This window comes from Lepus europaeus, chromosome 1 (assembly GCF_033115175.1).
Source record: "Lepus europaeus isolate LE1 chromosome 1, mLepTim1.pri, whole genome shotgun sequence".
Lineage (NCBI taxonomy): Eukaryota > Metazoa > Chordata > Mammalia > Lagomorpha > Leporidae > Lepus > Lepus europaeus.
This window is the reverse complement of record NC_084827.1, coordinates 13992302-14008156: the sequence shown is the minus strand read 5'-3', so window position 1 is coordinate 14008156 and position 15855 is coordinate 13992302. Positions and strand designations below refer to the sequence as shown.

Here is a 15855-nt window from a genome sequence, read left to right as displayed (position 1 = left end):
TGCCTAAGGCATTCCTTCCACTCTGGATAAGTTGGAATCTCAGACATCCCAGAACCATATTGTATTGGCTCTGGTATCTCAGCTACAGTGATGCTCTCATCCTTTGACTGTGTAGTCGGTCCCTCAGCCAGAGGCTGGAGAACCACTGTGCGGACTGCTGAGTCCCTCCCTGATATGGCCTTTTGTTCTGGTGCACTGACTTCCAAATTTCAGCCATCCTAGGAAGCAAACTTGCCTTCTCAGCTCAGCTCATACTGTCATGCTGTTCTAAGTGCCACTTGCTTAAACTGTAGTTGAGAAGGGACCCCTACACAGAAAGCCAAGGCTAGTGACTGGCATTGTTGTGACTTTCTGGGTTAAGTTGTTGCCTGTGAAGCTGGCCTCCTGTATGGGCACCAGTTCATGTCCTGGCTGCTACACTTGCCATCCAGCTCCCTGCAAATGGCCTGGGAAAGCAGAGGAAGATGGCCCAAGTGCTTGGGCCCCTGCATCCACATGGGAGACCCAGATGAAGCTCCTTGATCCTGGCTTCCACGTGGCCCAGCCCTGGACATTGTGGACATTTGAGGAGTGAACCAGCAGATGGAAGATCAGTCTCTCTCTCTCTCTCTGCCATTCAAATAAATAAACAAATCTTAAAAAAAGAAAGAAAGAAAGAAAGAAAGAAAGAAAGAAAGAAAGAAAGAAAGAAAGAAAGATCAATCCAAGGCTAGATAAACATGGGCTCACTTCATATGTTTTATCTTTTTTCAAAGACCTCACATAGTTCCATTGTGTGTGTTATTCTAATGCATGAAAGTAGCTCATGTTTGTCCAATTTTATAGTCATCTACAGTAAAAGGGAAGATTCAGGACCAATTGCTTTTTTTTAGACTCTCTTATTTCAACGTAAATCTATATAAGTTAGGCCAATTATTTTAAAATTTACAATCCTTATGTTTGCATTGTAGCTCCAAACTCTATCCAGAATACTTCAGACACATCTTGCTATCTCTGTGTCTTTCTTCTCTCGTCAGCTTACAAAGAGCCCTGTTTTGTGTATTCCCGAGTTGGGGGCAACCGAACACCCTTAAAGCAGCCTGTGGACGACTGTGACAACACTTTGCTGTTTGAAGCAAGGTTTGAGAGCGGCAATCTGCAGAAGGTAGTCAAAGTGTAGGTTTCATTGTCTTCACTGGAGGAGCTTAGAACATCAGCTGTTATTTTCTGTATTAGGTACATTAGCATTCTTAGTGTCCATTACTAAACTATAATTCGTTGAAGTACAAATGCTACTTAAAATTATGGAGGGGGGATAATATAAAGGTTCTGAGTTCAGGTAATTTGGGGAATTATGGCTCAAACTTAAACATTTCTATACATTTTCAGTATGACAGTATTAACTGTCACACAGTGCTTCTCAAACTTTTTAACGGAGTACAGTAAGTTGAGTGCCCCTTAAAATATTCCAAGGCCAATCTTTTAAATGTGTTTATTACGTAAAATATTAAACATACAGTCAACTACAGAGAATAATACAATTCTATACTAACTACCATATTGAACAGCTATCAAAGTTTTACAACATTTATGTCACCTATTCATGAGCCATTATTTCTAATTACATACAAGCACACACTCAAAGTAAATAATGCTGAATGGGATAAGAAATTATTCGGCAAAGAAAAAGGTTAAAACTAATCAGACAAGATTGTTATGTGTAAAATTAATATTCCATTGAAATGACTATTTTTACCTGAATAAATATAAGGAAGCAAATAGTTGTCAAACACAGTCCCTGTCCCCAAGGAGTTCAAATTTTGTAACCTCTGTGACAATTTATGCATGTTTTGAACTTCTCTCGGTGATAGTTATATTCATAGGGTTAGACTCTAATAGAAAATATATGTGTCTGCAGCAAAAAAAGAAAAGAAATGTTGGGCTTTTCTTCTGTTGCAGTAACTCTTTAGTCATTTCTTTTATTCAAAACATACTTGGGATAAAACATAAATTTGATATCAAATGCCTATATTGTTACTGTGCTGTTGAATTACAAAGTAATATAAAGGCATTAGGAGAGAAGCAATTTCTCTTCCAATAAGAGTGAGTACATCACAATTTTTCTTTTGAAGTTGTTATTTGATGTTGCCTAAATAAACATTAGTGTCCCAAAAAAGCTTCCTTTTTTTAATTTAATTTTTTTGAGATAGCATATTTTTAATTTACTTTATAGTCAAAGCCTTAATGGCTCTACTAAATAGATAGTTCAATAAATAAAAATAAAAAGAACATAGTCCAGCATAAAATAGGAAAAGGCTGTAACATAATTGAGTGAAAAGGTGCTCAACTTCACTCACACAGAGAAAGTTCTAAAATGCTCACAAGGTTATTAAAACTATAGTAGTATGTAATTCCATCAAGTTGTATAACAAAGATTTAAAACAAAGCCACAAAAAGCTTTTTGTGAGCAGGTAAAAATAAATATTTTTCCTCATTTAATTGAACAGGAATGTCATTTTTTAGCATTCTTATATGCCTTTTTCCTTCCTTTCTTGTGTATTAGGGGAGAATATGAATACCAGTTGGCTGTGCGCCCTGACCTCTTCACAGACAAACACACCCAGTGGTACTATTTCCAAGTCACTAATACCCGAGCAAGAGTAGTCTACAGATTCACTATTGTCAACTTCACCAAGCCTACTAGTCTTTACAATCGGGGTATGCGCCCACTGTTCTATTCTGAAAAAGAGGCCAAGGCTCATAATATTGGCTGGCAGAGAATAGGAGACCAGATCAAGTACTATAGGAACAATCTGGGCCAAGATGGGCACCACTATTTCTCCCTGACATGGACCTTTCAGTTTCCACACAGCAAAGACACCTGCTATTTCGCTCACTGCTACCCATACACTTACACTAAGCTACAAGAATATCTTTCTGACATCAATAATGACCCAGTACAGTCCAAGTTTTGTAAGATACGTGTCTTGTGCCACACGCTTGCTAGGAACATGGTGTATATTTTAACAGTCACCACCCCCTTGAAGAACGCTGACTCAAGAAAGCGAAAGGCTGTGATTCTGACTGCACGGGTCCACCCAGGAGAAACCAACAGCTCTTGGATCATGAAAGGCTTCCTAGATTTTATTTTAGGAAACTCAAGTGATGCACAGTTGCTCCGGGACACTTTCGTCTTCAAGGTGGTACCCATGCTGAATCCAGATGGTGTGATTGTGGGAAATTATCGGTGTTCCTTAGCTGGACAGGACTTAAACCGTAATTACACATCTCTCCTGAAGGAGTCTTTTCCTTCTGTCTGGTATACCCGGAACATGATCCGTAGGTAAAATAAGGCTTAGATCACCTCTCTGCTTACGTAGTAACTTTGGGATTGAGAATTGTGCTCCCGCAGGTCCGCTGATGGTTCTCTTCTCTCTAGATAACTTGTCATTTCTTTGTCTTCCCCATCTGTCTCAACACTGATTGCATACCCTTCTGGAATTATGCACTGGATTCACCAGCCTCCCTTATGAAACAGACTGCAGAATGTGTTGGTAACTCTCTGAAAGTAATAGTTAAATTCGCATATCTCAAATATGGTTTCTTACTAGATCGCATGGTAGAACTGACGTTTGCACTGGGATCCTTGCATCCTGGTGTGTGAAAGTTAATTATGTCCAAAGAGCCTCCCAGCACCGGGTGAATCCCATGTTGTTCTGTGAGTCCCTCGATCATCATGTTGCATAGTCGTTTAAGCTTTAATGAATAATAGTCTTATTTCCCTAGAAAAACTGAATAGCTTTAAATCTTCCAAAGAGTCTGGGACAGTAAAATGCACATTGTATTTAATTGAATGGGTGAATTCTGTGACAATTCCAAGTAGTAACCATCAGGAAGAGACGTGTTACAGTGCAAAGACATATTGGAGACCAGGGACACCCATTGCAAGTCCAAGCCTGTTCACCTTTTTGGTTGACAGCATGGACTTCAGAGCTAAGCATGTCACGCTGGAGTCCCTGTTGTATTATTCACTCAGCATCTGACCTTGTGTCATTTCATGTCATTGTAGTTTTGTCATTTGTAAGACAGAAATAATAATACCTCGTAGATGGGAGGATGAAATAGGTAAATTATTACTAACACACCCAGATTAGGGTCTTGAACTCTGAAAGCTTTAAATTTATACAGTGTTTCTTAAATATAAAAAGATAAAGTGTTAACTGAATCAGACACAGATGTGAAAACTCTTTGTTCAGTACTTTGGGTTATTCCAGTGCTACAGTGATAGGTACTGTTACAGAGATGCTGTGTCTCTCCGGCCGGTTCCCAGCATCCTCAGGGCAGCCAGTGTAAGCTGTTACGAAGCAGCCAGGGACCCCTGGGTTGCCTCCAGTTCCTCAGAGGAGCTCACAGGTCTTAGAAGTACCTGGCTCGGATCCAGTTGTCAGTCTGTTCGGCCTCCATGTTCATCGTCATATTAACCCCTTTATGTCCTTGGGAATATAGGGAGTGAAGTCCCGAGACCCACAAGAAGGACTAAAACCCCTGGTTTAATGCCTCTCACAGATGTGGACTCCAGAATACTGGGAAGTTATTTGGAAAGTTTCTAAGTGACTTAAGAATAACCTGTGACTTCTCTATTTTCCTGAAGATGCAAGCAATAAGGAGAGAGCTGAATCAATGCAGTATGGCATCCTGGATTGGATTCTAGGATGAAAAAGACCTTAGTAGAAAAACTAGTGAAATCCAAATGAAGTTGGGCATTAACGTTAACGTGCCAGTGTTGGTTTCTTCTTTTGTAACAATGTTCCATGGTTAGCTAGTGTGTTAACACTGAGGGAAAGTAGGTAAGGGATATATAGCACTCTACTGTTTTTGCAGGTAAGTGGAATACAAGGTTAATCATGTAAGTGTGGAAAGGTGAGCAGCTGTACTCACGTAAGATTATATTTAAAATGTAGTAGAGTAAGAGACAACAGCTCTTAAGAGACTCGGTATAAAAAACCTTAGAATATCTTCCTTACCAGTAGGTAAGAAGAAAATTTCAACTGTTTCTAATGTTATTTATTGTAAAATGAGGTACCCTAATATCTTTTTCTCATTTCAGAAATAATAACATTGGGGAAATTAATTATTTAGAAGTTTCTTTTGAGTTACTTGTAAAAAACAGAAAGATTATTTAAGTTGGGGGAATTGGGAGATATAAAGATATATAGCATAGTTCATACATATTTAAGGACTTGATGTTCATGCTGTATAATCTAGTTAGTTTTCTAAAGACTTAGGCTTATTTAGTGGTCTTATGTCAATCTTATGTTCCCAGTTAGAATTTATTGGGCTTAAATGAGAAAAAGCCAATAGATGAATACATGTAAACAATTTCATTTTAGGATTTCACTGTAGTTTAAAGAAGTGTTGTTTCTAATAGAAACAATGCTTTGAATGTTTTATTTTAATATTTTTATTATAATTGTAATGTATTTATACTATTGTACATCCCATTGCTCGCATTTTGATATTTATGCTTCCACATAAATAAATAGTATATATAATTTTGATTGTTTAAGTGATATACTAATGCTAGTTGAAAATGTTTAAAAAAAAGGCACAATTGCCATAATCCTACCATCTCAAAACTGCTACTTTTTTAACCTTTTGAAAGCTTTTTCTCCTAGTTGTTTTTGTCCTTCAGTTGAGGGAGGCTAATTTTTTATTGTTTTAATATTCATTGAGTGCTAAGTCATATTGACAAAGGATTGAGCCTCTTAATGAATTATAATAATTCATTTAAAATATTTGTTATAAATTGACCTGAAAAAGTCAAATTAGACTTTATTACCATTTTTCTCAAAATAATAATTATTCACCACACCAATCAAGAGTTAATTGACTTCAACATCAAGTCATCAGACACTCAGTGTTTAACAAATATTTGGGGAGTTAGGTGCATACCACTGTTCTAGATGGTGTGAAGCATTCCACATCCTTAACCAGCATAAATATCAAAAAAAGTGAAAACTTTCCCAAGTAGTGCCAAATAAAGGTTACCAATATTAAATGCAACAGGAGTTTAAAGAAAACTACCTATGGGTTTGACTAGTTGGAGAAGAAATAAGACATAAGGTCAGTCTTGAAGGATAGGATGTAATATTTACATGAACAAAATTGAAGAAAAAAATGGCTTCCAATCAGAATTCATGTGTAAATGTAGTGAACAATTGCAGAAGTGAATTGTTCTCTGTGTACAACAGAAAACTGGAATAATGAAGCAGAGAGATCTTTTTGGATAAGGTAATTTTTGTCCATGTAATGGAAGGTTACCACATTCATATATTATATGTAGTTAATAGGAAATTACCATCAATTTCTAGAAAAATATATTATTAAAAATATAGAATATAAAAAAGATAATTACCTTCAATTTCTTGAAAAATATTGTTAAATATATACAGTATAGATAAGAGGATGAAACTGAAAGTCAAGATGTATAAGAAATTCTGTTTATTTGGCTATGATATTTGTGAATCTACAGTTGTATCCATAGAAGAAACATGCAGAGGTCAAAGTTAGTAACTCATATTTTTCTTCTTGGTAGATTGATGGAGAAACGAGAGGTTATTTTATATTGTGATCTTCATGGCCATAGTAGGAAAGAGAATATCTTCATGTATGGCTGTGATGGTAGCGACAGATCTAAAGCATTGTACTTACAGCAGCGAATCTTTCCACTTATGCTGAGCAAAAATTGTCCAGATAAAGTAAGCTCTTACTAAGATTTAACTTTGCCTTTACTAAGTGTTACCCATGTGTACCAGTAGAATGAGTAATTTCTACTCAAGAAACTTTTTTTTTATTTTGTTATTTTTGATGTGGTTTAATATAGTTTTCCATTAAAAAAAAATTACATGGAGCTGACCAATTATGTGAAAATATGAAGACAAAAATGCCTGAATCTCACCACCATAAGACCACCACAGTTTTACCTTTTGAAAACTTTCTCTATTTATTATTGTTTTAATATTTATAAAGTGTCTAAATTAATACAAGCTAAATATTTTGCTCTTGAGGAATATGTAATAACTTATTTATTTATTAGAATTTTCCCAGGAAAGAAATCAATATTTATATATAAATTAAAATGATAAATGAATGAAGTATATCTAATTTCTCAGACTGCAAAATTGTTGGAGCCACTCATTTACCAAGATATGAAAATTATTTTAATTATTCGTTAATAAAGACTTTAACATAACAAAGAAAGTATCTATCAACTTTCCCTTAAATTTTCGACCAACCAATCAAATTATAAAGGACTTGTTAAGAAATCCTCACTATCTTCTATCAATAATTAATTAAAAGGAAAGAATGATCTGGTAAGAAGAGATATTTGCAGAGAGCATAAGTTTATTTCCCAAATAGGATTTATTTCTTCAGGAAAAAAAAATCAGGGAAAGTACTTCATACCTATAAATATTCCTATATAAATTTAAACTGTCAGTATCTTAAGCATAGTTCATTACTCTACAAAGTGATTCGATATTGCTAAGGTATTTTGATATTTGTTTATTGGTATATTTCTTAGTATCACAAATCTATAACCTGTTCTATGTTAGATGAAATGGACCAATTTCTTAAACTTCATAAACAACAAATCTGCAGTTTAAATAGATCTTTATGATGTAAAAATTGCTTGAAATATATGGGCTTCCATTTCTAGAATTTCTCTTAAATGTTTCTTATGAAATCTCTTTCTGAACACCCATAATTACAATTAGAAATTTCAAGTTCCCCTCACAGTAATCTGGAACTGATAGACAGACAATAGGCAAGGATATAGAAGAACTGATCAGCATCAGCTGGTTGGATTTGATTGACATCATCGGGCGCTCTACTACACAGCATCATGCACATTATATTCAAATGCCTGTGGAGCAGTCATCAATACATATTCTGTAGCATTTTCAAAAATAGTTTGATAGCTTCTTATAAAAATAAATGTACACTTACTATATGATACAGCAATCCTACTCCTAGATGTTTGTCTTAGAGAAATGAAAACTTAAAACCTATATATAAACCTATACACATGAACATTCATAGCAACCAAAAACTGAAGGCAACTTTAAATGTGCTTAACTGATGAACAGATAAACTAGTACATTCATACAATGAACTACTGCTCAGCAGTACAAAAGAATGAATATTAATGCACGCAACAACCAGGATAAATCTCAAAGGTATTAGAATAAGTGAAAGAAGCCAGTCTCAAAAGGTTACATACTATATGATTTCATTTATGTATGTTTATCTTTAAAATGTATATATCTTTAAAAAAAAAAGCTATAGTGACAGCAAATTAGTGCTTGCAAGAAGTTTGGAGTAGTGTAGGATTGTGACTGCAAAGGCACAGTGTGAGGGAGTTCTTTAGGGATAATATAACTGTTTAGTATCAAGATTGTGTTGGTGGTTACATAAATCTGTATCTACGTTAAAATGCATAGAATAGAACATAGGGAAGTTTTGTTGTATGTTAATTAAAAAATAAAATTACCCCCCCCCTGCAAACCTCATGGTAGATACTGATCTCTATAAAAAACAATCTTTCAGGATCTTTCATATGGTCTCACATATGAAAACAAAGACTCTCTGTTTCTGGAGGTCTACAACAGTAAACACCATTCCTAACTATGTTTAAATTCCTTCCTAGTATAAGATCTTACTCCAGCAATATCAAGAATAACCGATTGTGAATGTATGTGTTACATAAAGATAAAACTTACATTGTATTGCAGGAATTAGAATATACAGCTCTCAGAAAAGTAAATGTATCGTCCTTAAGATGAGTTACTTCCATTGGTCAAGAAATACAAGTGGCTCCTGAAGCTTTAGTGAGAATTACAGATTTCGCATAACTACTATTTTGTTTTTAACCCTACTTCCTAAGAAAGATAAAGGTGCCAAAAATAATGGGTTTCATTATTATTTGTTGCTTTCCAGTTTTCATTCTCAGCTTGCAAGTTCAGTGTTCAGAAGAGCAAAGAAGGAACAGGAAGGGTGGTGATGTGGAAAATGGGAATTAGGAACAGCTTTACCATGGAGGCCACCTTTTGTGGCTCTACTCTGGGTAAGAGCAAACATTCTCATTCATGACTCTCAGAGCTCTAAGCCAAGGATGTATTTTCATGTGAAATATAATAGTCTAGACAATTTGGTAGGGAGCACCTTCCCAGTTCAGTACGTACTGATTTAATCACTTCTATAAGATGGATAAACTCCCACTTTGTGTTTTCTCTATTCCATCATCTCCCATCGTTTAGAAAGGGGAGTTTTTTTTAGCATGTAGACAGAATACTCTATTTTGTGTTTTATTAACTACTCTTGAAAGCTTATTTTTGTTTTGTGTTTTTTTAAAGGGACTTCTACAAATTTTTAAAAACTGAATGTTCCTGATAATTTCAAGAAAAAAATCAACTCACATGCTTAAAATATCGCCATAGAAATATTTTATAGATTTGTTATCTACAGAGAGATACACTGGCATTTTTTCGTGGTGGGAGGAATCTGTTTATATTTAGATGTGCAAGTACTTGGTTCCCTGAACTAAAAATAGAAGTGTGCTTCGTAATACTATTTAAAAAATCTTTTAGTCACATCTAACATTCTAATGTAGTTTTCATATCCCATATTAAGGTAGTTCTCATCTTGTCAGAAAATGCATCAGCTCAGCGGCCTACACTGTGGCCCAGCAGGTTAAGGGACTGCCTACGGCTGCTCTGCTTCCATTCCAGCTCCCTGCTTGTGCACCTGGGAAGGCAGCAGAGGATGGTTCAGGTGCTTGGGCCCCTGTACCCATGTGGGATACCTGAATGAAGCTCCTGGCTCCTGGCATTGGTCCAGCCGAGCCCTGGGTGTAGTGGCCTTCTGGGGGTGTGGGCCAGTAGATGGAAGATATCCCTCTCCCTGTCTCTCTCTCTCTCTCTCTAACTCTGCCTTTCAAGTAAATAAATAAATAAATTTTTTTTAAAAAGAAAATGTATCAACTCAAAAGAAAGCATTGGAAATCCACATGTATAATTTCCAGCTAGTTTTTAATGTACCTTAAAATTAATATAGTATTATGGAAGATGAAAATATTTTTCTCCTAAAATCGTAACCTGTTTTTTTTTCAGTAATTATTAGAACTGTTTATAACTGATAACCAAATATTCCTTAACCGTCTTACTGAAGTCCTTCTTCCTTGGAGCATAGACCAGTGTGTTTTAAGTCAGGTTTGTTCTGAGTGGTGGAGGAGTAACAGAGAAAGCAAGCAGGAAGCTGTTGAACGTCCTGCCCAGCAAAGAAAATCCAAAGTGGAGGTTGGGGAACCTGTCGGTGTTTCACTTACACTCTCTGTTTGTAACTTAGGCCTACCTGCTGAGGAAGACGACTAGGTCATCCTCAAGGATGCATAAACTTATTGATTTGTAGGTAAAAAACGAGGCACTCATTTCAACATAAAAGACCTGGAGTCAATGGGATACCATTTTTGTGATTCTCTCTTGGACTATTGTGATCCTGACCGGACCAAGGTAAACCAATCCATGTGGTAATAGAGCAGACCCCAGCCCATCGGACAACCTGCCTGTGCCTATGACAGTTACTTTCTTTTTAATATCCAGCAAGGTTCTGGGGCTTGGGGTACTTAATGTCAAAATAATTATTATTCTGTTCATCTATAAATATTCAATTAGTTTAATTAGAAAATGACATCATTTTATAATGAACTAATTTATAATTTTCCCCTAGTATTATCAGTGCCTGAAAGAATTAGAAGAAATGGCAAAACATACTCACATAAATGTGGAAAAAGCCTTTGAGGATTCATATACTTCTCTGATAGAAATCACAATGGATCCAGAGACTAGGTAAGTCAAGACTAGAGAAGTAATCAGTTTGTTACACTGTTTTACTATGTTTTTTATAATAACATTAGGATACTACTGGAGATTCTCAACTGAAAATTTCAACTATGAGTAGGGGAGATTTTTCCCATGCATCCTATCAGGACCTCATCAAGACTTCGTTGATTGATTGATTTTTTAAATGTTTTTAAAAGTTTTTTTTTTTATTTATTTGAGAGAGTTACAGAGAAAGAGAGAGGGGGAGACACACACAGAAAGATCTTCCATCCACTGGTTCACTCCCAAGATGGCCTCAGCTGGGCCAGGCCAAAGGTGGGAGCCAGAAACTTCTTCCAGGTCTCCCATGTGGGTAGCAGGTGCCCAGGCACTTGGGCCATCTTTGACTACTTTTCCCAGGCCATTAACAGGGAGCTGGATTGGAAGTGGAGCAGCCAGGACATGAACCAGTGCCCACATGGGATGCTGATATTGTAGATTGCAGCTTTACCCACTGAGGCATAATGCCAGCCCCTTGATTTACTTTTTATTCAAGTAATATGAGCATCACTATTTGTAGTATATGAAAGACATGCCAAATTGTTTGCCGTTTGATCCCTCCCTCTCCCCCCCCTCCCCTTCCCCCTCCCCCCCCTCAGTACTTTCTTTTTTAGAGTAATTTAGATCCACAACACAGAGACTTCCCATGTAGCCCTTATCCACTCACATGCTTTGCTTTCCCCATTATGAAGACCCCTCCCCTTCCTCCCCCCTCCCCAGAGTGATCTGTTTGTTACACTTGCTGAGTTTACATTAACACATCATTATCTCCCAAAGTCCTTAGTCTGCTTTAGGCCTCACTCTTGGTATCAAGCATTCTGTGGGTTTGAACGAATTGATGATGGCATGTATCCACCATCACAGTGTCATTCAGAGAATTTTTACTATATGTAATTCTGCTAAGAAACCTGAGGTCAAGTAGTCAGTTATAAACTTTGCCCTACTTTAGTTTTGTGTTAGCAAAATAGCTTTTTTTTTTTTTTTTGCCTATACATATGACCTTTATAATTAGTTTGTCAATATACAAAACATAAATTTCTGGGATTTTGATTGTGATTTAATTGAATCAAAAACATTGGGAAAAATTTATACCTTGAAACTTCTAAAATTTTTTTTTAACTTTTATTTAATGAATATAAATTTCCAGTGTACAGCTTATGGATTACAATGGCTTCCCCCCCCCATAACTTCCCTCCCACCCGCAACCCTCCCCTCTCCCACTCCCTCTCCCCTTCCATTTGCATCAAGATTCATTTTCAATTCTCTTTATATACAGAAGATCAATTTAGTATAAAGATTTCAACAGTTTGCACCCACATAGAAACACAAAGTGAAACATACTGTTTGAGTACTAGTTATAGCATTAAATCACAATGTACAGCACATTAAGGACAGAGATCCCACATGAGGAGCAAGTGCACAGTGGCTCCTGTTGTTGACCCAACAAATTGACACTCTAGTTTATGGCGCCAGTAACCATCCTAGGCTGTCGTCATGAGTTGCCAAGGCTATGGAAGCCTTCCAAGTTTGCCGACTCTGATCATATTTAGACAAGGTCATAAAAGACAGAGTGAGGATAGTAACCAATGATCCTAAGAGTGGCATTTACCAGGTTTGAACAATTATACAGCATTAAGTGGGGAAGAGGACCATCAGTACACACATGTTGGGAGTAGAGCCATTGGTGGTAGAGTAGAGGTTATGATTACAAAGGAATGAGGCCCAAGTGCACTAGACAGGGCCTAGAACAAAGGACAGAGTCATTATTAGAGGAGCTAAGAAAGGTGCTGTCTAAGCTACAATTAAGTTTTCTGATTGAGAGGCAAATAGAACCTGATAGAAGGGGCTTGATAATAATCTGGTGGGCTTCAGGCCTTGTAAGTTAAGAGGCCCAGACCTATCTATCTCTTCACATGGGGTATATCCTAAGGGAGGTGTGAACCTCCTAGGGGAAGGCACTCTGTTGACTTTCATTACTTAGCTGGCCTGGGAGGAGAGCTGGCCAGGTAAAGGCAGGTGGCATCTCTAACAAGAAATTTACAGTTCTGCCTGCAATGTTGCTGACCCTACTTGACCATCCCCTCAGCTGCAGTGGTCACTTTGGAAGTTGGGCTGAGTGAAGGGCTTTTCAGCTTAGAGTCAATAAGATCTGTGGCTCTGACCTGGGCATCCTTCGACTCCAGGGCAGGTCCATTTCCAGTGATCCAACTCTTGGCAGAGCTGCCAGGGCTCTTTACAAGCTGACTTCTGCTGAAGCCCAGGCTTACCACATTGAAAGCCACTGCAGTGGACTGGCCTGTTGGGTCTCCTTGAGGGCAGATCACTGTACAGATCAGCCATTAATAGGCCTGCCACCCATTGCTTCTGATGCCGAGCTTTCTTTTCCTCCTGGTTTGTGTTAAAGCAGACCAGAGGATGCAAGTCAAGGGAGTGCCTGTTTCCCATCTCTAATCTTCGGTGGCCTGAACTACAAGTCTATAGTCACAGGCATGTTCTGTAGTAGTTTTTCTAAGGTAGACAATGCCCATGAGGAAAATTATATTCTCACTTTAAAACTTTCTTTCCCTTTGGTCTGAAAGGGAGGTTTTTTCTGCTTACTGTATACTTCGCTGATGGCGAAGTGAATCTAGCTATGAGATTATTATTTGAGTTCTTATTTTGGCTATGCTATTGCAGAAAAATGTTAGCCATCTCTTTTATAAGGTCTAAAGATTAAATTGTGCATCCTACAGATTCCTTCATAATAGAGTTAGTTTCCTACCTTGAAGAGAATAGAGAAATGAAAGAACAAGTTGGGCTTAGAATAGAGAAATGAGGGAGCAAGTCCTAGATCGCTTGCTGACAATTTAAAATTATAAACTCATCAACCAACAAGAGGCACTTGCTTACTTCACAGTATTTTTGAAAGCACCTGTAGGATTTTACAAGTATTTAACCCTTTAAGCCTCTGGGGCTTTCTCATTAAGATAACTATCATGTCTCCAAAATATCTGGTTGAAATAAGATTTCTTAAAATCATGACATAACATAGACCAAATTTGATCATTGTTACAAGGTGATTATTCAAATTTTTGAAAAAAGCACATATTTAAATAACCCATAGCTCTTAATAAAAATTCAGCTGTTTTTGAACAATTAGAATTTAACAGACATCAAGAGAACATAATAGATTACTTTAACACATTGCTTTAACAGAGCATCAGAGTTTAATTCTATGTCAAAGAGAAATTGAGCTTCCTGTGATCTTTTGCTGTGAGGTTTCCTTCCTTTACCTTCTTTCATATTGGTGACCATGTTTCTGTGTTTCTGTGTGTAAGACATCTTTAAGCATCTTTTGCAGGGCAGGATGAGTGGCAACAAATTCTTTCAGTTTCTGTTTGCTATGAAAAGTCTTAATTTCACCTTCATTCACAAATGAGAGCTTTGCAGGATATAGTATTCTGGGCTGGCAGTTTTTCTCTCTTAGTACCTGGGCTATGTCTCGCCATTCCCTTCTAGCTTGTAGGGTTTCTGATGAGAAGTCTGCTGTGAGTCTAATTGGAGATCCTCTAAGAGTGATCTGACGTTTCTCTCTTGCACCTTTTAGGATCTTTTCTTTATGTTTCACTGTGGTTGATTACAACATGTCGTGGTGAGGATCTCTTTTGGTCATGTTTATTAGGGGTTCTATAAGCTTCCTGTACTAAGATGCCTCTGTCCTTCTCCAAACCTGGGAAATTTTCTGCTAGTATCTCACTGAAAATGCCTTCTAATCCTTTCTCCTTCTCCATGCCTTCAGGAACTCCTAGAACCCGAATGTTGGGTTTTTTAATAGTATCCTGTAGATTCCCGACAATATTTTTTAGATTTCTAATTTCTTCTTCTTTTCTTTGGTTTGCCTGTTTCCTTTCCTGTTCTCTGTCTTCTAAGTCTGATATTCTCTCTTCTGCTTCGCCCATTCTGTTTTTAAGGCTCTCTAATGTGTTTGTCATTTGATCTATTGAACTCTTCATTTCATTATGATTTCTAGTCACTATCAGAGTTTCTTGTTCCACTAGTTGTTTCATTTCATTTTGATTCCTCCTTAATATTTCACTTTCACGAGAGAGATTTTCTATCTTGTCCATGAAGGATTTCTGTAGTTCAAGAATTTGTTTTTGAGAACTTCTTAATGTTCTTATCAATTTTTTGAGATCCACTTCTTGCATTTCTTCGATCTCATCATCTTCATAGTCTTGAATTGGGGTGTCTTTTTCATTTGGGGGCATCATAGTGTCTTCCTTGTTCTTGTTAGCTTGGTTTTTGCGTTTGTTGTTTGGCATGTTGGGGATATTTGGTTTCTTCACTGTGGTGTTTTTTCTTGTTACACTATGGCTCTATATTAAGTGGACTGTCTGCTTTCAGTGGAGCCTTAGAGGCTTGAGATGAGTGTGGACTGAGAGCTGTGTTTGGTTCCTCAGGGTTGAGGGTGTGTCAAGGATGACACTCCCATGTTAGGTGTGGTAAATCTCTCTTTCTTTTTTTGATTCAAAAGGGAAGTAATTCCGCACAGCTGAATGTAATTGGAGGTAGTTAGCAGGCAAATGATACACCCACAGGAGCCAGAGATCGGAAGCTCTTTCCCAAGGACCACACAGGGAATCTCTGCTGCCCTCAGTGTGGGCTCCAATTCTCCTGCAGTCTCCCACTGGGTTGCCAAGTTAGATGCTAATCTCCTGTTATTTCACCCCTCCCCACAGAGTCAGGTTTTTCTGCTAGGCTCAGGGCTGGTGCAGACCTGAGGTCGCCCTGCTTATGACGTATGTCCAAAATGGCGCCTGCTCTGTCTTGCTCGCCTTTGAGAGGTGAGTGGAGAGAGAGAAACTTGTGTCCGTATCAGTCACTTTTTTTATTTTTTTTCTCTCTCTTCTAGTTAGCCTGGTGAACTTTTCCCCACGGAGTTTCAAGCCTCGTTCCCTCT

The 15855-nt window shown here is 37.4% G+C and overlaps 1 protein-coding gene across 18 annotated transcripts in view; it reads left to right on the top strand.

The window, feature by feature from the left end:
- Positions 1–15855, top strand: part of AGBL3 (AGBL carboxypeptidase 3) — a 93332-nt gene that overhangs the window by 33337 nt on the left and 44140 nt on the right. For 8 of the 18 annotated variants that reach the window (XR_009866392.1, XM_062196748.1, XM_062196666.1 and 5 more), the window contains 7 exons: positions 1017–1155; positions 2543–3322; positions 6575–6737; positions 8977–9103; positions 9670–9810; positions 10447–10547; positions 10765–10883. Coding sequence is in view for 17 of the 18 variants with exons in the window: in XM_062196748.1 (XP_062052732.1) it covers positions 1017–1155; positions 2543–3322; positions 6575–6737; positions 8977–9103; positions 9670–9810; positions 10447–10547; positions 10765–10883 (1570 nt within the window). In the remaining variant the exon portion in view is untranslated. Of the gene's footprint in view, positions 1–1016; positions 1156–2542; positions 3323–3500; positions 5377–6574; positions 6738–8976; positions 9104–9669; positions 9811–10446; positions 10548–10764; positions 10884–15855 lie in introns of those variants that run through there. The other 10 variants (XM_062196875.1, XM_062196581.1, XM_062197216.1 and 7 more) reach the window with 10 other exon arrangements.